This window comes from Polypterus senegalus, chromosome 13 (genome assembly GCF_016835505.1).
Source record: "Polypterus senegalus isolate Bchr_013 chromosome 13, ASM1683550v1, whole genome shotgun sequence".
Classification (NCBI taxonomy): domain Eukaryota; kingdom Metazoa; phylum Chordata; class Cladistia; order Polypteriformes; family Polypteridae; genus Polypterus; species Polypterus senegalus.
Window position 1 is genome coordinate 120713310 of NC_053166.1, and position 24398 is coordinate 120737707.

Genomic DNA, 24398 nt, shown 5'->3' on the forward strand with positions numbered 1-24398 from the left:
TGATCCAAGGTTCAGATCTGACACTCGGATACCCATTGTAGGTGCTTTCAACAGTGGACAGGGATTAGCATGGGTTAGACTGGCTTGTGGCTACCTAGTGACATATGTAGTATGGTTCGCTACACTGTATGTTGTGGCAAATTATTTGTGCAACCATCATTATAATATACATAGTAGTACTTTTGTTGATGCGTACCAAACATGATAGCCTTTTTGACTTCTCACATCTTGGCCTCCCAATACCCTGTGAATGATTTGTTGTTTTTCCCTCCTCGGACCACTGTCACTAGATGCTCACTATGGCTGATCATGAGTAGCCCTGTGTTCTGCTGCTTTGGCAATGCTTTGACCCAGTTATCTGGTCGTAATAATTTGGCCCTCATCAAAATTGCTCAAGTCTTTACTCCTGTTCACATCTTCTGTATTCAGAATGTTTTGATTAAGAGTACCTAATGTCAGCTTACCATCTAATATATCCCTGACCTTGACATACAGCATTGTTATGATAGTCAATATCATTTGTTTCATAAGGAAGTAGTTATGTTTTATAAGGTCAGCAGTCATCCTATGGTGATGTCACCTTGATGACCTCAAATATTTCTGCACCCATGGCAACTTTAAAAAAAGCTCCTAGAGAAGCTACCTGATTTGTTTGTCTGTCCATAAAATCAGCATGGACATACAGTAGACCAATTGGAGATACCTGATGCATCTAAACAGGAGGAGAAAGTGAATGTGGTTCCAACAGTGGTGGAGTGCCTAAACAGCCATATTATCATCTGGTTTTTCCCTTGCATTGTTGTCTCTCAAACAGCAGAACTGTAGGAGGTCCTCCTCCCCTAATAGTTTATAGTGTTTGCTCAGTTACCTTCCTTACTTCTGAGACAGATCAGTTGAACATTATTCAAGACCTGAATATGGGGAAATACAACTAGATGTAGCAGAGAGAGTCAGACCAGTGGTACTGTTAGGGATTCCTCTGGGGTTTTATTTTTGACTTTCCTTTTCATTTGCAGCTTTTTGGTCAGAAAGTGTGACTGCTGGGGGAGTTTCACTGCTGAAATATCTGCAGTCATAACACCAGGTTTACAACTTTAAAAAGTGTTGTGGTTACCTTACTAAGATGACAATCTAACACTTATTTAGATATGGAAGCTAAATTTGCTCATGGACAAATGTGATCTCTTCAAAGATGATAGTGCAGACTGGTCTAATTTTGGCACAGCTTTACACACAGGTACTTGAGCCTCACAACACTTGTGATGATAGATCTCTTTTATAGACTTTCCTCCATTATATAAATGTCAATATCTCCACCCTTTATTTTAAATACCCCTCACATCAGTTCACCAACTCTCCTTCACTTGTTTGAACTATTTTGTAATTGACATGATGATGATAACTTTCAGAACTCATTCAGTTTACAGTGCACCAGCTTTACCAATGGCATGTTACCTGCTATTACCTGGAATGCCAGCTGGCACAGAGTGTCTATCCATTCCTGTGCCAATGAACTGGCAAATACATAGGTGCGTTGGGTAGTGTTGACGTAGAATGCAGTGGTGTCTTTGGGACAGACCTCACATGGTGCACCACTGATGCTAACACAGTCCACCAGGCGAATCAGTTTCTTCTCTCCTTTCCTGGTCTGCTTTGTGGATGGTGAAACCTGGCTTTCCAACTTTTCTACCTTGTCCCGAACTTCAAAAAACTCCATTCGCCCAATGCCATAGGAACTTCCAGGGTACAGGATGAGCCACGCTTTTTTCCAGAATTTCTATAACAGAAAAAAAAAAACAAACAGAAACAAGAGGATAAGGCCATACTATACTATGCAGCTTCAGGGATTTCAGGACATTGCTGAACATGATGTGGGCAGAAGGAGCAGGGTCTGGGACATGATTTGGAATGACGTGAGTGCTGCATTCTCCAGTAAGCACTTGAGCTGAACTGCATTTCTCTGCATGACAAGAGGTACACAAATATAAAAATGCCAATGGGTTTTTACAAATAAATATTGCTGGAGAGCAATTATTATTATTATTTATTATATTTAATATTCCAATCCCAGCATCTTCATCTTGTTAAGAATTAAATATGACTATATTTATCTATTTTTAGGCTACTAATTATTATTCATTTTCTTTATACTTATTTTTACAACACTATTTATTAACTATTTTGTGTTTTCTTTTTTATAGGTGCTGCCATTTTGTGTGCCAATTCACAATGCTGTTGTGTGGTTGCTAGGCTTGTGATGTCACTGCAACCATCCAATAAAAGTTGACCAAACACCTTGACATGCTTCAAAACATTTAGAAATCTTTCTCTTTTTTAGAGAACCGCCTTTAATATTTGCTTAATATAGACACATTTGTTTAAATAACATTTCATTCATTTCCAGACCTATACATTGGAACTGGAGGGTTATTATAAAGTACAGCAATCAAATCAAGTATGTACAAGCAAAGGAAAATCATTCCCATGCTTATTAGAATCAATCCATTAAATTATAAAAACAGTTAAGATTTATTAATTTTCAGGAACAGTAAAAATCATATGCCAGCCCAAGAGCTAGTTATTAACCATAAGCTCATCATTAAGATAAATAGAGACATTAACAGGAACCCAGCAGATTTATTGCAGAATGAGTTTTTGCCACATTCTAAAGAAGCTTTGCACAAAAGACATTTTTATTTTTCTAGTTTTGCATAATATAAAAAAATATTTTCTAATTGAGTTATGGGGGTGCTTTAGATTTTTGACAAACCTTAGGGATAACATAGAGGTAAAGATAACTATTTAGAAACTCTTACTGATTTATAGTTCCTCCTCATGTTTTGTCCATGGATTTTTGATTAGCACTTTGGTTTTGGTAATGACCTGAACAGAAACTGGAGTAATAGGCTTAGGTTTGACTTTTGACTACTTTTTTGTTTTCTCCTATAAGAAAGACACTAGCTCATCTCTGCACTCTGACTCTGGTTCATATTGGATGGATCACCCTTTTCTCCATTTCAGCCATAATTTTTCTCTTGTTTGTGCCTTTTTTCATCCCAAAAGTTTGTAACACACTGGGCTTCATTCTGTGTCAGCCTTACATGAAACTCATTTTAAATGCCATTTGACACCTCTGAGAGCTTCAAGTGATATGCAAAAGCACATGCAGAGATGGGCGTGCTTCCTGTAAGATCTTCAGAACTGACATTTGTAAATTTTTAACAGTGGGTTTCAGCTACAGAAACTGTCCCTCCCATTACAGTGTTATTTATTATCTATGAGAATATATTTTATAGTTGAGTTTATGTGACATTTTGTACCCTCTTTAATAACCTTGTAGGTACACCATACTTCTCTCTTGGGCCTATAAAACCTGAATTAAATAGATCACTGTTTAAATGAAGTTTCCATATAAAGTTTTCCTCATGTTTCTGTGGTTTTTCTACTTTTTTCTCCCAAAAACATGCCTGTTAAGTTAACTGATGAGCATAATTTCAAGGTTCAAGGTTTTTATTTACTCCTGTTTACACAATAACACAGGAAATTTGCCTTCTTAATTGCATCCAATAGCAGACAGAAATAAAATAAAATTAATAGATAAAACAGGTCAAAACTTACACATGAGTTCTCAAATATTTACATCATTTAAAAACAAATTATTTGCTAACTACTTCTAGCAGCCTGATAGTATGTGTTACGTAAAATGGTTATATGATACTGTGACTAGTAGGGGAGTTAAAGGACCCCGAATCCCAGACACAACCACCAGTCCCGATACAATAAAAAGGGTTTATTGTCACAAATACCTTACAAAAGGTGTTGAAATTAACAAGAAACAACTGTGTTCTTCTCCTTCTCTTTTCTCTCTCCTTGCACTCCTCCAGATGAGCTTTGTTCTTCTTCCACCCAACTCCAACTTGCCTGGATGAGGTTGAGCAGCTTCTTTTATCTTGGACTCTGGAGTACTTCTAGTGCTAGGGCACAGCCCAGTGGAAATACTTCTGTGTCAAACGGGATGATGAATACCTGAAACCGCCCCCGGTGGCACCACAGTTGCCAGCATACACTGAGGGTGTCTGTACAAGTAACGTTGCCCAGAGAGGTTGCCACTTAGCCTGAGGCCCTGATAGGTTGTGTCCATCTACCTTTCCATCATTCTGCCCTCCTGGCTGGGTATTGTTCCTTGGCCCATCCCTGCCAGGATGTCATTATACCCACGGCTACAATGGCATCTTTCCTCTGTCTCCTGGCTGAGGCAGGACAAACCTCACCTTCCTTCTCATACCTCCAAAGGACTGGCCTCCCATTTGGGTAAGGAACCTGGCCCCTTCCCTGCCGGGATGCCTGCCCATGTGTGCCACCCATAACAAATACATATGAAAAACCCACAATTCTAGACTTTTTTTTTACAATCTCCAATATTCCTTAGACTTCTGGAGCAATTTGTGTGGGTCTCTAAAGCGACTATCCTCCCTGATTTACTTCTGTAGGATCTGTGTGTAATGGGTGTGTGTCATCAGTTGAGATGATTGCCCTCTGACACACTTTTAGCAAATCATCTACATCGGTCCCAATAACTTAAGCTGAATATCTGGCATTCTGCAGGAGCTTTTTTAAATTTTGGTTAGTCAGACCACTAAACCAGGCGATGAAGATGAAAGTGATGACTGGATCACACAGTGATTAAAGGACAACATGTAGTCCTTGTCCACTTTAAATAGTCTGAGTTAACAGAGGAGAAATAAACAGTGATTGCATTTAGAGTATATGTTTTGTATTTAAACTCAAGGTAACACTTTAGTTTAGGTACTGCAAAAATGCATCTATTACTCATTAAATATTATGTGACAACACTTTAACATACACTGCTTTGGGTCTTCATAACACTTACAAAACATCCAAACAGTGTTTATTTATCTCTGCAATGTGACCTACTAACACAACTTCACTTTTGACATGATGATGATAACTTCACACTTCTGAGGTGGTTTAATTGAGACATGGTTCTCTTGATATTACATATTTAGTATAAGACCTGAGAATCCTTCACATTAACAAGCCATTTTACCATCAGGACAATATGCCGGACGGCACTGAGATCAATAACCTGTCTGCTGATGTTTTATAAGCGTTATGAAGACCATTAGAGTAATCGGACAATAGATGCATTTTTGCATCTTAACTAAAGCGTTACCAAATTGTAATTAAAATTATTATCTAGGATACTGTAGTTCTTAAGTATTTATACTCAAGTCCCTATTACTACCTCAGCAGCATGGTGGTGCAATGGTTGCTCTGCTGGCTCGCAATAAGGAGACCAGGGGGCTTACATCTTACGTGGACTTTGCATGTTCTCTCCATGTCTGTGTGGGTTTCCTCTGGGTGCTCTAGTTTCCTCCCACAGTCCAAACACACGCAGGTTAGGTGGATTGGCGATACTAATTTGGCCATAGTGTGTGGCTGGGGTGTGCATGTGTTCACCCTGCGACAGACTGGTGCCCTATACTGGCCGGGTTAGGCTCCAGCATCCTCCTTCAACTTTGTTCATAACAAAGCAGGTTAGAAAATTACTATTTCTACCTGCTCCTGTCTTTTTGTCATTTAGAGTTCTTATTACACCAGTTTATTAAACAGTAATGGCTCTCATCTTCTGCAGATACGGTTCTGCATGTATGAGTGTTGTTGAATGAGTGAAACTGTCCGTAACAGACTGAAGAATCATGCAGGACTGATTCCTGGCTCATATCCTATGCAGCAATGATAGGCTCTGGGCCCATACACAAGACTCGCATGTTTTTAAAATGGGCTTATAGATTGCATTTAATGTAAATTTCCCCTTGGGATTTGTGAATTTCCCCTTGGGATTAATAAAGTATCTATCTATCTATCTATCTATCTATCTATCTATCTATCTATCTATCTATCTATCTATCTATCTATCTATCTATCTATCTATCTAATGCACATTCCTCACTAGATACGCAAGTCTGAGTTGCAAACACAAATATCTACCTGACCCAATGAGCTCATAATGAGCCATTCATCATGTAGCCACTGTTTTTTCTTCTGCTGCTCAAGTTGGAAGAAGTGTCAGAAACACATCAACACAAGACAAAAAAGTGGAGGCCATTTTGAGCACCAAGCAAATTTTATTTAAATGTGTCCATCATAGTTTATTTAAAACTGTGCCCAGCAAAATTGCCAGCATTAAATAAACTCTTATTAAAGTGTATATAGGAAAACAATGTTTTCATGCATACACTTTGAACAGTTACTTTAACATTTCAGGAGCTTATTTAGCATTGAGAATTTTGCTGTGTTGCCTTCTAGGTATATGAAAGAATGAAACTAGTGATAAAGGGAAGACTGACTGGGCTGAGAAGATAATGACGGTGTGACTCGTGAGAGAATCAGCAGAGTGCTTATTTGTTTATTTGCCTTATTGTGCTTCGCTGAGGCAGAAGGAAGTAAGGATAGCAATTTGGGAGCTGCTTGTATCACTGGGAAATTAAGTCAATTTGCCCATTTTAACCAACTTCTCCAGTTCAGTGTTACAGAACTGGGTGAGAAATCCCCATCTTTACTTTATAAAATGCTGGACAGAGTGCAGTAAGTCATTGTGCAAGCTCATAGTTTGGTTTGGGACTAAATGGATTGATTATAAAAACTGTGGTTAGAAACGAATGCAAGATCTAAAGAGTGTGATGGGTTCAGTAAAAATGTAACAGAATAAAAAGACAAGCGTCTGTGTATCTGTGTGTCTGTCCGTTTGCTATAGGTCAGGAAGAAAAAACTTAAAAACAGACAAAACATGCAGAAAAAGGGCAATAAAAATCAAAAATGATAAGAAATATACAAAATAATAAGAAACATGGGTCTTATCAGCCTATTCTGTTGTCCAAAATTACTCGCCAGCAACAGCAGCATGGTAGCGACTTTCTTGTATCTACTCGGACCACATGAACGAGGTTAATAACTGTAATGCTAATGACTGAAAACTTCATGTGGTGGGCAATTGATGAGTGAAAATAGCAATAAATGAATACACACATCGAGAACTCCCTTGACATGACTAAGCTAGAGTCGCTAAACAAGGCCAATGTGTTTGTTACTACTGACACGATTTCCCAGTATAACACTTTGACTATAAGGGTGGCCAGTTCAATTAGTGAGACTGAGAAGAAGCAACAAAAATGGGCGGCTCTGTCTGAAGAGGAAAAGGCCGCCATGAGGGAAAGCATCAGGTGTGTATTATTATACCAGACCAAATGGACAACCCATGGATCAAATAAAAAACATGACAAAGTTGATTACTTAGATTTCAGATGGGTAGCAAAGCTAGTAGTAAATAATACATTCATTTTATATAATTTCATAGTTTTTGGACTTGTATGCTTTAATTTTAGCAAGGCACTTGTAAATCCGTGACTTGTTTTAAAGTTCAAGTTCAAATGCATCGTCCTTTTTACAGAGCACGGTGAAGTTTTTAACTTGCACACATTATATCTGATGCCATCACGTCAAATATGGATTTTATTTCAAAGCCTCTTGATTCCTCCTTTCCCAAATGGCACTTTACAAAGACAACTGAGTGTCAAAAGCTAACATAGAAGCATAAAGTGCCATGAGTATACGAGCTGGCAACACAGCGCACATTATTTATCATCATTTAAACATGGACGTCCTGTGCAATGAGCATAACAAGGGTCACCTTAACATTATTTTGCAATACAGGACAAACCTCTGAAACAGAACAACAGTCATGTTACTGTCTAACATTGGCCAATAATATATCTTGTAATATCTTTTGCATATTTAAGTAAATGCAGTATTAAATACATCAGGAAGTTGCTCTAGTTTGTTATGTAAACTAAAAATAAATCAAAAGGGTTTTTAGTAAAGATTCTGCAGTTCAGAGTGATTCTTACTAGAAGCCAAATTGCAGAAGAAGAAGCAAAGCACAAATATTAGAGATAAGCAGACTGAGTACAGAAAGAAGGAAGGACATCTTTCTTCACTCCGAGTTACCACTAAGCTAAACTTCCCATCTGAGAAGCACACGAATCACTTTTCAAAACCAAAGACAATTTTCAAGTTGTACTGCACACTTTCCCCATTTTTTGAGCATGTAAATGTTAATCTCAGAATGCATAACTTGTATGTTCAAAGCCAACATATCCTGGATCAAAAAAAGATATCATTACTGTATGGAGTTGCCTAAGCACATACTGTAAGGAGCTGAGAAAAAGAAAAAGTATGTTTTAGAGCCAACAGTAGGGTGCACTCGTTGTAGGACAAAGACCTTTACTTCAAAGGTGCTGCACCCACAGGAGCCGGAATAGCATCTTACCCCTCCATTCTAGTGAGGTGACTTCACTCAATACAATACAATAATTTGGGGTACCCAATGATTTGAATTGGCAGGGAGACAAAGTACTTGTGAAGCTGTTTAGACTGTAGAGAGCAAAAGTGCAGGTTTCCTACTGAGAGCTGCATTGTACTGCTGCTGAATAATTAAAGCGGATGAGCAACGAAAGACACAGAAAAGCTTAGGAGCAAGTTATTATGGGGACAGAGGCCTAGAAAAGAAAGCCTGGGGTACCTAGATGAGTGCTTTTTGCTCTTTTAGGCTGCCCCCATGTCTGTGTCCTCTTTATCTTCTTCTTTCGGCTGCTCCCATTAGGGGTCGCCACAGCGGATCATCTTCTTGCATATCTTTCTGTCCTCTGCATTTTGTTCTGTTACATGCATCACCTGCAAGTCCTCTCTCACCACATCCATAAACCTTCGCTTTTCCTCTTCTCTGACATTTCTATCCTTAACATCCTTCTCCCAATATACCCAGTATCTCTCCTCTGCACATGTCCAAACCAATGCAATCTCGCCTCTCTGACTTTGTCTCCCAACCGTCCAACTTGAGCTGACCCTCTAATGTACTCATTTCTAATCCTATCCATCCCCAGTTCAAATCTTAGCACCTTTAACTCTGCTACCTTCAGCAAGGCTACTTATTCCTACTTATAGCCATAGAGTAAAGTTTTGCAGTTAAATTGTGCTTATCTGTGTCCACCTACCTACTTCCGCTGGTCACATTGCTACAGTCTTGGGGTAGGGTGTGAGGGCAAGCAAGCAGAACTTGCATCAGATGCAAGGCCAAGTTTCATACACTGACTATTGTTTTATGCAATAACTGATAAGAATTTCAAGTGAATTATGGACTGCTCCCTTCCTACTGCCTCCATTCCATATCTTAAGGTGCCCGTCCTGAAGCTGTAAAGGCCCAGTTTTACTACGAGTACCCTACAAGCTCTAGGGGTGCTGGATGCTGAATCTAATGCTGCACACGGCTGATTATGCTGTGTTGAAAGCTCCATTTATATTCTGAATCATCAAAGAAAGATAAGTGCAAGATATATACAGTATATCCAGCTAAACTTAAAACAATCTTAGAAAAACACATAACTTTTATCATTTTTGATATGCACAACATGTTTTCTGGTGCTAAAATCCCAGAGGTTCAGAGTCCCTGGTTTCAAATTGTACTCTGGGCACTGTCTGCAAGGAGTTTACAAGTTCTTCCCATGTCTATCACGTTTTTTGTCTTCACAAGTACACCGGTAAGACGTGCATATTAGAATAAATATTAACTCTAGATTAGTCCAGCCGCAGACTTGCATCCCACTTAATGTTGGCTCCAGCCTTGTGAATGAAACTTTTGGGACAAGCTTCCAACTCCTGAAATCCTGGTGAAATATCTGAACAATCGATTTTAATCAAATGTGTATTGTATTTCTTAACTAGCTAGAAATTTGTAATTTTTTTCTTGAATACATCTGGCTGTATAACCTCACACAAATCAGCCAAAACTGCATACTGCAAACATTTATTTCTATGTGCACATAGATCAGCAGTTATTAAATCCACTTTATCCAGTTCATCTCCAAGAGGACCAGTAAATACCATAGGGTTTATTCATTTCAAAAAGAGAAGACATTCATGAACAGATACACATATTATCTCCAGAAATATCCACTTACTAAGGCTTTAAAGGCAGCATTTGAACAAAATGTTCAGGTTTGAACAGTAACGTAAGACATAATCACTAAGCTCACACTGGGATAAATGGCTCTGCAGCACTTTTACTAAAGTCATGGTGCACTGCTTTACTCTTTATTAATTATCAGTAATGGCGCACTGCACTATAACATGCAGTGAATACACTTGACTTGAGCATTCATAGTTTTCATTCTCTTTCTCTGTACGTTGAGCATTCGTTTGCTCAGAGGTTGATGCGCTTGCTGCTTCCTGAGCAGCTCATCTTTTCTCCATCCTAGGGGCTTCTCTCCTTTCGTTGGCATCTTTTTGCATTAAAACTGATTAAGTCAGTGCTTGTGTTGCAATTACTTAGTACGTTTTCCTTAATTTTTCACTTAAGCTGGCACTTAAATCATTCTAGAGGCAGATTGAAGACTTAAGATATGAAAAGGTATGGGAAGTAATAGCGAAGATGGTAGGGATGAGAACGGCACCCATATGCATGTTTCACATGGCCACCCTGCTGGCCGCTGCCAAGAGTTGATTCTACAATAAAATAAAAATATAAAAAGGAATACCCTTGGAGGTCAATCATCACCCCGAAAGCGGATAGTAGAGTTCATGTAGTATATGTGTACTAAATTCCAGGTCAATAGTTAAAATGGTTTGCGAGCTACAAGTGATTTAAAATCCTGGACAGACAAACAGACAGACATGGTAGCGTATTATATAAGAAGATAAACTTAATATATCATATATAATGTTATCTCATTACTTTTAAACTCTGAGGATTCTGAGGCTACACCAGTGACTGGAAAGTTTTCACTGCTCAGTCTGGCTGTCTACTATGCATCTTGTGTACACTTTTATCATGAATGCCTTCCAAGTAAAGTGTCATCAGAATATGATGAGCTGTTTGCTTTAGAAAAAGAGACATGTTGTTACTCCTTTACCAACCCATGAAATTCCTCTACTTAGCCCAGCCATAAAAAGTAAACACCAAACCTAGCAGTTATGGATTATGGGAAATTTTGTACTGTGCACCATGTTGTGTTGGCCAAAAAATTTTGATGAGCTAATGCAACAGGGAAACAGGTTAAGCATCAATCAATCAAAGCAAATCAAAATCTTTATTGTCATTGTAGCAATGAGACATTGTACAACGAAATTTTAGGTGCAATTTTCCAGTGCAAAAAAAATAAATAAATAAATAAATAAGAAACACAATTACTCAAGTTAAAACTAAAATGAAAAAGGAATAAAATAAGTATCAAAACAGTCCATAACAGCAGAAGAATGTTTTCCACTCATACATACATCATATTGCACTTGTCCCTTATCCAATGTTAACTTAGAGCTGCATTGTAAACATGAGAGTGTATTATACTGTAAACATGCAGATTGACCACTTAGCAGCATTCAGCAGGGTGATGGCTGAAGGATAGAAACTGTTTCTCAGTCTATTTGTCTTAGTCTTTATGGATCTGAAACGTCTGCCTAATCATCCAGCCAGCCAGCCAGCCAGCCAGCCATTACTAAATCGAAATCTCTAATTTTAAGGTCATGAGGAGTAAGAATATTTTGCATAAACAAAGAATGCAAACCAGGATTTAATCCGCAGTCATATACACACTTATTTTTTGTCCATCTTTGGGCTGCAGAAGAAGGCCGAATCACAGAAAAATAAACTATATGGAAAACAAACACAATCAAGCTTTCATCTCTCTAACTATTTTTAAATATCAATGATGCAGGGAAAAACAAATGAGGTAAAAAAAAAAAACAACCTCTGATTAGTTACTGTCCTCTTGGCATTGGAGCCTGACTCTAGAGCTATAAGCACCATGACACTCCATGGAAGACCAACAGGAAGCAAAGGATACATTACACCACCCAAAGCGTATTACATCTTTCAGTAGCACTGTTGTTTGAAGTACAAAAGTGGAATTGAAAAAACAAGGAGTGCTTCACCTATCTTCAAAATAGGAGGAAGAGCAGCAAAGGCATCCAAAAGGGGCAAAGCTTGGTCCAGTAGAAAAGTATTCAGTAGGAGGAAAGCAATTTTAGTGAGCATCAGAGATATTAAAAAGTCTTTGTGGGCTTTGCAGGGGAATTACCAAGTTCATCAGCATGGGTCAGGACATGGAAGTTGCTTCTATCTTTCATCGATGTTACTAAGAAGTCAAAATGAAATAAAATTCAAACCCAGTTTCTTTTAAATCTGGTCTCTCCTTCCTTTGTTTGGCCAAAGTTCATTGTGTGCTGCAATAATTTATAGTGAATTATGTTGACATCCCTGCATTGGATAATATTTGTTTTTTCTTTTTGGTTACAACAGGCTAGGTTGTTTCTTCATGGACAAGGCCATCTTGCTTATTGTTTTTGTGAGCCATTACTACCCACATGACCAGTGCTTACTTGGCATTGCGCCATCAGTTCTGCATGGATTAAAACGGGGTCTGCAAAGTCGTTCCTTCAGGGCTTTAGCAGCTGGGGGCTTTTGTTGTAACCTGATTAATAAGAAACCATTCCTTGCCAACAATAGATCTTTTACATTTACGGTGTGCCAGTGCTTCACTCTGCCACGTCAGGTTCTTCTTATATCGTAGATTTTTTCCTTACCAAGGATATTATCCAAATGATTTGTATCCTGAATAGGCAATGCATTCCCAGACGGGTTTATCCATTTCCGGGAATTCGGGAATACCACATGTCATTCCCGGGAATCCCGGGCTCCCGGGGATGACACAGTGCACGGGTATCTCACATGTGAACGGTTTTAGAATGACCGACACTTATTTTTAATAAAACTACTGCAATATGTTGACACCAATAAAAGACTAACCTTATCTACAAGCAGTTCATGCTGTCATACAAGTACATGTATCTAGTTCAGGGATGCCCAATGCGTCGATCGCGATCGACCAGTAGATCGCAAAGGTAGTGCAGGTAGATCGCATTGTATTCAAAAAATAATTTTTTTTAAACGTTAGTCTATCATATATCCTCCCTATGGCATTTGCCACTTGATTAACATACAGGGCGGCCAGTCTGAGATCTCCTTTCTTCTAAGACACTGGTCATCCCGCACGCACGATCAAATGCGTGAGCTACTGCAAAACTCCGGCTGTGATCTAGTTAGCCTTCCAATTTATATCGACTAAAGAAGGGATTTAAAAAAAATTGTTTGGGGAGGGTATGGGCTTTATGTGGAATTAGAAGAGGATTTGTTTCTCTCACAATGTCACAAACAAAGTGCGTTTGTCTGATCTGTCAATCTATCATTGCTATTCTAAAGAAGGAAAATGTGGAAAGGCACTTGCGAACTGTTCATAAAAACTACGAAACTGACTATCTTCCGAAAAGTGATCTGAGAAAGAGAAAAGAGAGGGAACTAAAATCTCAGTTAATCGGACAGCCATCATGTTTCACTCGGCTGAATTTAAAAACTCCTTGACTGCATTATTCAGCTCTATTTATTTATGCAAGTCAGCCTTTTCCCACATGAAGATTACTAAATCCAAATACTGTAGTGACCATAAATGTATTGAATTGTTATTGTGCCATAAAGGTTATTCAGTTATGCAAGGTACGACAACATATATTTTATGTATAAAGTATACGCAGTGTGTGTATATATATATATATATATATATATATATATATATATATATATATATATATATATATATATATATATATATATATATATATATATATATATATATATATATATATATTAATGTAGGTAAGTCATTTCGATCTGGTCATTTTAAAAGTAGCTCGCAAGCCGAAAAACTGTGGGCACCCCTGAACTAGTTAGCTGCGTTAATAATAGCGTAGAAAGCACAAAGTGTCCAGCGTGCGGTCGTCCAGGCGAGAGCGTACTTCATGCAGAGTACGCCAGCCACTGAGAAAGCACGTTCTGCCTCCACTAAAGTAGGCGGCACAGTCATCAGATACTGATACACTTGTTCTAAACAACGCCCGCGCTTGCCGTTGCTCTGAAACACCGCCATTTCAGCTTTTACTGATGCATCCAGTTTCTTGTCATCATTCTGTGATGGCAAGTTTCTTGGCACAGATAATGCGGAGGCAACAGACTGACGCATTGCAATTTCAAGTTGCTGTTCAAAGCTATTGTCTGACAGATGCCAATGAAGTCTTCAGTTTTCAACTATAACTCTGTTATTTCTTGATCGATTTTTGCACGCTACATATGCAAGCTTGGCTGTTCCCGGTAATGGATTCCCTAGTCCTGAAGCAGATTAACAATTCTGAGGCATTCACTTTCTTCTCTTCAGGAATTTAAGACATGGATTTTCTGATTTTGTCTCCCATTTTGGTTTTCGTTTCTTACATTCCTTTGATCTCAGTAGTGAACTGCAGCCCATGTATTGACTATCCCCTTGACTAGCACTGCTAAAGAATTTGTTCCATCCCAGTCTATCTGTCCTTTCTAAACTTGTCCATCTTCCTCAGACATCCCTTTTACTTCTGGCTACAACATCCACAATGCTTTGTGTCCTTGTACTCATACAGAGAAAAACTAGAAAACAGAGCTGAAGTCTAAAAATGAAGTATTTCTTTAGCTAATAACATTCAGGAATATTTCTGGTTATAGAGAAGAAAGACAAGATTGGGTGGTATGTGGAATTGTAACGTTTACTGTGCAAATGTTGTACAGAATATTTAAATATGACAATATATGGGGTCTGCTACCACTGCTGCTGTCTAACTGTCATAATGGTTTAATGTCTGAGTGCTGCCCTGTTTTAAGTCATCAAGCCATTGCTTTGGACATATTTTCCCTTAGCCAAGGTCCTTGGAAACATCTAAAGTGGTAAAAACTCAGTGATAGACAAGAAACTTCCTTGTACTCCTATTTTACCAGAGACTCTTGTTTGCATGATGATAATACTAATATGTTTGGATGTTTTGGGTTAAACCAGCACCAAAACTTTAAGGATAACTTTGGTAGTTTCCAGGTCAAATGTATATTTTCACAATCACAATAAATATTTGTTTTCCACATGAAATTGTATTCAAAAGTGAAGCATATTTTATAAATTTTAAAAAATAACTACCCTGTTCTTGTGTTTTATAATGGACCTAATGAGTACTTAGATCACAATATAAATAAATGCCTTACAACTTTGTCCACTTTGAAGTAGCAAAGGTTTCAATTTAGGAAAACATGACTTCTGTGTTTCGGAGGTATGTCTTGTGACAACAAAAGTAAACTGGAAATAAGAAATTCTTGATACTAATTTCTCAAGTTGAGGATACTTTTTTGCTCGCTTCTCTGCTTTCAGCAGCCATTGTGGGTAGAGTTGTGACAACCTCTGGGAGTGTCAAGTGCAGACAAGATAAAAAAAAAAAAAAACTCCAAAAATGAAAAAGGCAAAGTGTGTTACAGAACACATTGAAGCACCACAAACCAATTACTGAATTTTTTAATGCATGATGAGATACTCATGTAACTGCTGAGGATAATAAAATAACTTAGGACGTGTTTGAGGGAGTAAACTCATTGACATTTGCCAACACCAGTCAATCCATAAATACACAAGAAAAATGTGCAAAGCCCATGTAGAAACTGGCTCTGGGGGGCTATCACTCTGCCTATGTTAAAACATCTGTACTAAACATTAATCTGATTTAACTTAGGTGAACAGGCATTGCTAAACTGGCCCTAGTGCTGTTCCTGCCTTGCGTCCAATACTTGCTGGGATAGGAACCAGTTGTAGTGCAAACCTGTCCTAGATAAGAGGGTAGAAAAGATGGATGGATTACTTTTAATATTATTATTATTATGCCTATAGTGGAAAAAGACATATGAATTGATTAATGGATGGAAGATATTGAGGGCAGCATTTATAATGATGATGTTATTAATATGGTAGCATTAGAACATTATTATTAGCATTATTATGCAGTAGAAGATTATCATTCAGGTATTTTTCCTGCCTTGCATTCCATGCTTGCTGGGATAGGATTCAGTTGTACCACAACCCTGCTGTGGATAAGTGGGGTACAAAATCCGTAAATTCTGGTCTATATTTTCATTATATTTTGGGAAAGGCTTGGGAAAGGAAGACATCCTATGGTTCAAGCTGTATCCGATTACTTTACAATCTGTGACCAGAAGGAGATGACATGGGACTGGAAATTACAGCTTGAGACAGGAGATAAAACATTAGAAACTTTATTGCTTGGAAATTCATTCATCATATTGACAGACAGCCAATCAGGTGCATGTAGCAATCACATCTCGCAAATTCCCCCTGAAGAATTTTATAATAAATATGCATTGTCGGAAGAGAATAGAGGAGGGCGAGAGCGATGTCAGAAGAGGGCGCTAGCAATATGCGGTCGTTTCCGTCTGATCGTCGGCAAAGCATCTCATGAATAACTTCGAGTGCTAGATCATTGCCGTCCTGGGACATCTATCCTTGACATCTTTACTTTTTTGTAAGCTTTTTCTAAAGACTATATATATCCAGACTTTACTATCAATCTTATTTTCTGTTATTCTTTGTTCTATTTGGTATTATTATTCATGCAATAAATACCATGCTGCTTTTAACTTTTTATGCTTTGTCTTCATGTCTAGAGTGATTGTAGTAATAAGGTAGATTTCTTTGAGCAGATGGTGCAGCCTGAAGTTTGCCATACACTCTTTGCTGCGAGGTTTATTAAGATTGAACGTGAGAGCTCCACCCAATAGTAGGGAACAGTATGCATAATAATGCATTCTTGGTTGATAAATGGCTTTAGCCAAGAATGTTGAGCCTTGTATGTTTGAATATATTCCTAAAGACTAAAGTAATATTTATGTCTGGGATATATTTAAAAAATTGTATGTTGTTCATGCCAACAACAAGTAAGTCTCTTGAAGTGCCAGAAGAGTGACAGGCTGTGTTATTCCTAAGGTACTTGTGTGGTTTAAAGTGCTAGAGGTTAACCACCTGTGTGTGTGTCATTCATGAGCCATTGTTGTGGTTAGGGTCTGCGTGTATGTCTAAGAGATTGGCGAGTTGTGTTATTCATAAGGCACTTGTGTGGTTTAAAATGCTAGAGATTAACCAGCTGTGTGTGTGTCATTCATAGGAAACTGTTGAGTCTCTGTGTGTATGCGCATATCTCTGTATGTGTATGTTAATCTAAAGGTGCAATAGTACACCAACCCGGTAATGAACCTGATGTGTACACTTACCCCTAGGTAAAGGGTAAGTAGTGGGAAATATCACAATAGCAAAGTGAGTCAGGAAGATTGGTGAATTGATCGATGCCTATAATGTATAACATCTGTTCAGTCCTTGCAACTTGATTGCATGCTTTGCGTCTGCTTTATATTCACTTTCTTCGAAGCAAACTGGTGTTTATCAATCCAGCAACAGCAGGCAGTATCTCTGTGAAATAAAGAAATACGTGAAGGAATATATGCAATCATAAATGTGCCTTTTTCAGTTATTTTTGTGTTTGTCTACAGAACAGACACTGCAATTCACATCTGCTCACCAACATTCAATGTCAATAACGGTACTTGGTGATGACTTTCTGAAGTGAATCCACACCCCGGAAGGAGGCTGAAAGGTGCCACAGAGGAAGATGAGCAGCAAAGTGAAGTGTACACCCAGTCTCTATTCAAAATGGCTCAGTCTCACAGCAATGGTGTGTTTTTTGCTTTGTTCCATCTTAAAAAAAATGGATACCCCATTTTGCAATATGTGTGTAATCTCAAGATGCAGGCCAATACTTAATATTTTTGGCTTGAAAAATTGATATATTCTGCACATTTTAAGGGTTTCCTTCATATTGTGACACTGGCACCCATACGCTCAATTAAAAAAATTTAAGAGTGGGCTAGTTACATTTTAAAATGTACAAAATATGCTTCATTTTGGAACACAATTACCTGTGGCAAACTAATATATACACAGATTGTGAAGAAATAACTTTGACCTGAAAAATACCAAACTTCTTAATACTTAATGCTGTTTTTCCCCTATTACTTGAATCCTCTCTGCAGGCACTTTTTGGGTGTGAGTGAGTGTGTTTCTGTGCAAGCACTAGGCCAAAATTTTAAAAACTCTATCTATTTTGCAGGGAGCATGTGCTGCCACTTAATACTTCTATGTAATTACATTGAAAGTGAATGCAAGGCAGAAATCACCTGGATGGGACAGCAGTCCATCGCAGGACACAGTCACACTCTCAAACTGGGAAAATTTAACATCACTAAATAATCTGACCCGGTTAGCTTTTGGAATGTTGCAGGAAACTGAAGTATGCAAGAAACTCCAAATAAATACCATGGATAAAACATTTTTGTAATCCATTCAACCATTAATTTCCTGAAAACTGCCTGCATTCAATTTATTGTGTGGATCACGAGCTTGTCCTAGCAGCACTGAAAATAAAGAAAGAATCAGCTATGGACATCAAGTCAGTCTACTATAGGGAACAAACTCACACACTCACTCACACTGACCAATTCACTGAAGCTAATTAACTCAACTTGAATGTCTTGGGAATGTGGTAAGACTCCTGGAGTAGCTAAATAAAAAAAACCATATAGATACAGGGAGAAAATGAAAACACTGCACAAACAGTGATTAGACTAGAAATTAAAGGTAAAAATTAGGGCTGTTTCTAGCTCTTTTCGAGGCCCCAAATGTCATATATATTCTAGTGTCTACATGTATCTTCTCTGTAGGGGGTGGGCCCCCTAATGTCTGAGGGGCTGTAAATCGTCACTTAGCTTGCTTGTGCCAAGAAACAGTGCTGCCAGTTATCACTGCATATGCTGGCATATTGGGCGCAAGGCAGGAAACAGCTCTGGATGGGGTTCATCATAAAGCCCACTTATACAGTCACTCTTGGGCCAATTAATGGAAGACACGTGTTTGGAATGTAGGAGGACAACCCTAGCACCCAATGAAAAAAGGATGGAAGGCTGGATGGATGATACATCTTGTTTGTAAACATACACTTGCTGCTTTAGTCTGTCACTTCTTTTTTTACCACCCACCCTTACCATATTAATTGCATTCACGTTTTGTGTGCATTCTCTCAAACCTCTGACAGCTGCATAGAATGACATAAAAAATACGCAGTGACTCTTTGACTTCCGTATTCAAGTGACAGCCAGCCTTTTCAAAATTTTAGTCGTAAGTGCATGCGACTAAGAGAGTCTTGTTATCTGAATGGCTCCACAATGACTGAACAGCACAATTGTGCTCTGAGAAGCAAAAGCCAAGGGCTACAGTCTCTGTGGGCTTTTCTAACAACGCCTGGGGTGAGAACAATGTGTTTAAAAACCAGAACCAAAAGCTGAAGTGTACACAAACATTTCCTCCCTATAAAGTATCACTTTCTGGAATTAATGCATCTTGTATACTTATACATTTGATACAAATGGGTTTTAGTTCCCTTGAAACAGCATCTTTAGATTTATGTAAAGAAACAGAACAATTTTACATCATGTCCTCACTTCCTTTTTTATTAATAGGTTGTAATTGCTTGCATTGGCAAACACTTCTGTTTTACAGCAGAGTATTTACTTGTGGTCACTTACTCTGTGCCTTTTAACTATACGTGCAGTCTGTTACTCCATGTGGATGAGCACTAGGCAGTGACGTCTAGGTGTATTCTGAAGCCATGGGGTGCTGGGGGCCTACCCTGACAGCAACAGGCACCTTGGCGAGGACACCACAGTGTAGTCCAATTGGTCAGTTTTAATACAGCACCCTTCAAAGTGAGCAGCACAACAATGCATTTCATAAAGCCTTTTATGAGCTGAACTGCTCTACTGTATTTCATATTGTATGTGTCTTTCAATAGCTCACTTCTGCTGTAACAGGAAGTGGGCTCAAAGTGAATGTGTACCGAGAATAACTTTCATAAAAAAGCAGCACTTTTAAATAGGCACCAGCAACATTTAATGCATGTGTATCTTGTAAATTAGAGAAGGTTGGTAGGTCACTCCATGCACTATAAAACAATAGTCAAAAGAGCTCAGAGATCTACAGCTTAGCAAGGGAATACAAGTGAGCAAAGGCTGGATATTTTGTGGAGGTGCTAGTCTGAATTAGTGACAACAATTGTGCTTAAAAGGGATGTAAAGAGTAATAAGAAGAACTAATTAGTCAAGTGTAGCATTATGAAAAAAATCGATATGGAATGGCTTATAAAGTGCGTCCATGTGATTTTAACATTAGTGATACTGTAGGAAATAGCTCAACAGAAGAACTTACTATATAATACAACAGATTGTACTGTGAAATAATGTAGAATATATATATATATATTGTCACAGACGGCTGGGGTTCTTACCCAGCCGGGACGCCTAGAAGGTCCGGAAGGTGGCAGTAAAAGCTTCCGGGTCAGGAGGACACAACCGTCCTGGAGCAGGAGAGGACCACGGGAGAGGAGGAGAGACTTTCCTACTCGTTGGGACCCGTGGCCACCGCCAGGGGACGCTTTAAGCCTCCTGGGACCCGGGAGAACATTACTTCCACCACACTTGACAAGATGGCGGAGGAACCTGCCAGGGACGCCCGGAGTGCTTCCAGGGCAAAGGGCAGCACTTCCGCCACACCAGGAAGTGCTGCCGGAAGTTCGTTCCCAGCCACCTGGAATGCATCCGGGCGGGAATAAAAGGGCCCGCCTCCTAACAGTCAGGGAGCTAGAGTCAGGAGAGGGAGCAGGACGAAGCTCCCAGGAGGAGAAAGAAAAGTTCATTTTGGGTGATTATTGCTTTGTGCATTGTGTGGTGTTTGGGACTGTGTTTATTAATGGAAAATAAACGTGTGATTTTTATAAAGATGTGGTCTCCGACTGGTGGTGTCCGGGCAAGTCTCACAATATATATATATATATATATAGTTTCTAATATTTATTATATACACAAATAAATGTGGAGTAAAATGAACAGGACTCCCAAGGACAGATATTTAACTTGAAACTAAACAGAATCATTCAAAAGAGGTCAACAAGATGCAAACTATAGATAGACAGGCAGGTATAGGAGTGACTTAATGCCACTATCCATGTTGATCTTTACAGATCTATTTTGTGTGTTTGAGTGTTCATTAATTTCTCTTTCTCATCAAGCATATGCTCTGGTAGGGAAAACAGGCTGTCAGCAATCTCTACTTATACATTTCTTAAAGTGTGTGTACGTGGATGTACACGTGTGTGTGTGTACATACTGTATATAGTTAAATAAATCAATTATGCATCTCAAAAATTACTTGTTCAAAAATGCTGTAAATCACTAAACCTGCTCACATGACTAAACAGAGCCAGCTGCAAAAAATCCCAGATAAACTAAAGAATCTCTAAAGCAGTTATCATTTGACATGGGTCAAACTGTTTTTGAAGAATATGCGGTAATTCATGAACCAAAAACAACAGGCTTGGATCCTGTAACAAGACAAAGAGGGTGCAAATTCCTTGAAGAAGACAGGTCAGTTTTTTTCGGACGTTATACATAGGTCTCGGCATTCTGGGTGGATATGTCGGAAACTGCTCATTTCTAAATGTTCGAACTTTGTAAAGATGTAGTCATCTAAGAAACTCTACACAATGCAAAAAAAATCACTTTATAATGAAAATTAGTAGTTTTAAGATGTGGAAATCAATTTTCATTTTCCACAGACAAACACACAAACATACAGACACCAAGCTAAAGCAGCTATTCTCGACATTTTAAACATTGCGGAATCAGTAACTGAACTTAACTCAAGAACAAACTTTTGATCGCATCACCACACTTTCAATTACATACAAGTGAAAAGGGTGGCACCAGCGTTAGCATTTCAATCTGAATTCAAACCTCAGAAAAGTTGTTGTCTGTGTTCTCCCTTGTCAGTGAGAAGATCCTTCAAAGACATGTCAGTTAGGTTTACACAGAGGAACTGTATGCATGTGTGTGTGTGTGTGTGTGCGTGTGTGTGTAGCAGAGTGAGAGTATTCAAGATTACTGAGTGCAACTCCTGACCATGCTACTCTCTCTTGAAGTATATGAGGTATGACAAGTGAATTCCCAAAATGGCTCTGTAGTGTCGTTCAATCACAAGAAGAAAGTCCATCACCAATGCATTCAGCAGGGTCATACAGTCAATCAATGATGCTGTTTTAAAGTGCTGAAATGGTTATGGGATTCTGCTCAAAAGATAATACCTCAACTCTGGCCATCCATCATGACCATTCCCAACCTCAGGCTCCACGACTTCCTGTTTAAGAAATCAATTACCAAGTCAGATCATCCGCCCTATTCATTTGACTTGGAGCCTTCCCAAAAATAAAAAACTGCCATGAAAGGATGAAGATTTTCAGACATTTCTGATAGCCAGTGTAATGTGACAAAGAAATTCAAGGATATGCCAGAAGCAGAGTTCCAGGCATGTTTTTAGCAATGGCAATGTCATCTAATTAAATGAATAGCTGCGGAAGGAGATTACTTCAAAAGTGACAATAGTTTCTTGTGTAAAGATATGCATACATTTTTTCTACAGGTAAATTCCAAGAATTAAATTGTCATAACATGTATGTTTTAAAGGCACATAGCTGACCCTAAACCAGCTTGAATGAGTGCGTATGGGTAAGTTTATGAATGCGTTCTGCACAAGTTGGTTCACATGTGTGTGATGCTGTCAAGCTCAGATCCCTTAACAATGAACTTGACAAATGGATCATGCATGTATGGAAGTGGACTGGCATCTCATGTTACTTTGCCATAAATTTGCCAGGCTCAATTGTGAGGGAAGGTGTGTGGGTGGAGTTGGAATATAGGGTTCTGCATAAGTGCAAGACATGTCTACTGGCAGACGTTCTTCTTCACATGATCTCATTCATTCAAAAGTTCTCATCCATTTGATTCAGAATTCATAATGGTTGGCTAGTCTAGCTATCCGTGTTGCTCTTCTCTGGAATTTTTCTAGTTCTGCTATGTCCTTTTGGTAGCCAGGAGACCAAAACTATACATGGTACTCCAGATGAGGTTTCACCAGTTTGTTATAAAGCTTCAGCATAACCTCCTTGGACTTGCACTGCACACTTCATGCTATGCTGTATAACCTAACATTCTGTTTGCCTTCTGAACACTGTCGGGCAATTGATAGTGTCGAGTTCACTACGACTCCAAAATCCTTCTCATAAGGTGTACTCTCAATTTTCAGACCTCCCACTGTGTATTTAAACTTAACGTTTTTAGTTCCTACGTGTACGTCTTTACATTTAAGTTTATCTGCCACAGATCTGCTCAAGCTGTATGATGCTGTTCAAGTCCTTCTGTAATGATTCAACAGATTCCAGATTATCTGCCAATCCACCTAGGTGGGTATCATCTGCTAACTTAACCAACTTGTTACTTATATTTATGTAAAAATAGCAGCAGCCCTAGCACTGTCCCCTGTGAAGCACCACTCTTAATATTCGCCAATTCTGATGAGGTTCTTTGCACCATACCTCTCTGCTTCCTGTGTCTGAGCTAATTCTGCATCCATTTACAAATGTCACCCTGAACTCCCGCTACTTTAAGTTTGATGCCAAACCTCGCACATGGCACCTTATCAAATGCTTTCTTAAAGTCAAGATAAATAATTTCATACGTTCAACTTTGATCGTATCCTTTTGTTGTTTCCTCATAGAATTCCAGCATGTTAGTAAAACACGACCTCCTTCAACTGAACCCATGCTGACTGATCAGAATAACTCCTGTTCTTGCTAGGTGTTACTCAGTCTTATCCCTAATAATGCCTTCCATTAATTTTCCTGTAATGCATGTTAAGCTTACTGGCCTGTAATTGTTTGGATCTGCCCAGTCGCCATTTTTATATAACAGAATAATAATTTGCCACTATCCAATCTTTTGGAATTTCCTCAGTGCGCAGAAAAGTATGAGTTTAGAACATCAGCTATTTCACTGTCTGTATCTTTTAATTCCTCTTTACTATTCTTGATGCACTTCACCTCCTCCTTGACTATTCTTTTACTAGTAAAATAATGAAAGAATCTCTCTGGGTCATCTTTCGCCTTATCTGCTATATTCCTCTCTGACTGTCTTTTAGCCTTAATGGATGCCCTCGTATTGTCATATGCTCTACGATTCACATTGGAATTATTAGTCTTATACGCTTTATACAGCTGCTTTTCCTTTGCTGCTTCCTTTTTAATTCTTTATTAACCTAATAATAAGAGGATTTTTAATTTTCCTACTAATTCAAAATTTTGGTATGTACCTGTGCTGCATTACATGTAATGTTATGTAACCGTGTGAGAGTCTCTGTCCCTGGAGCAAACCTGTGCTTCAATCCCCGTAATGACTGAGTCCCCAACTTTCACTATGTCTG

At 38.6% G+C, this 24398-nt stretch overlaps 1 protein-coding gene across 1 annotated transcript in view; it reads right to left on the reverse strand.

Annotated features, from left to right (window-relative positions):
- The window catches only part of LOC120543011 (docking protein 3-like), a 56468-nt gene that overhangs the window by 15291 nt on the left and 16779 nt on the right, over positions 1-24398 (reverse strand). The window contains exon 2 of the mRNA XM_039775825.1: positions 1466-1777. Coding sequence (XP_039631759.1) covers positions 1466-1777 — 312 coding nt within the window. The remainder of the gene's footprint in view (positions 1-1465; positions 1778-24398) is intronic.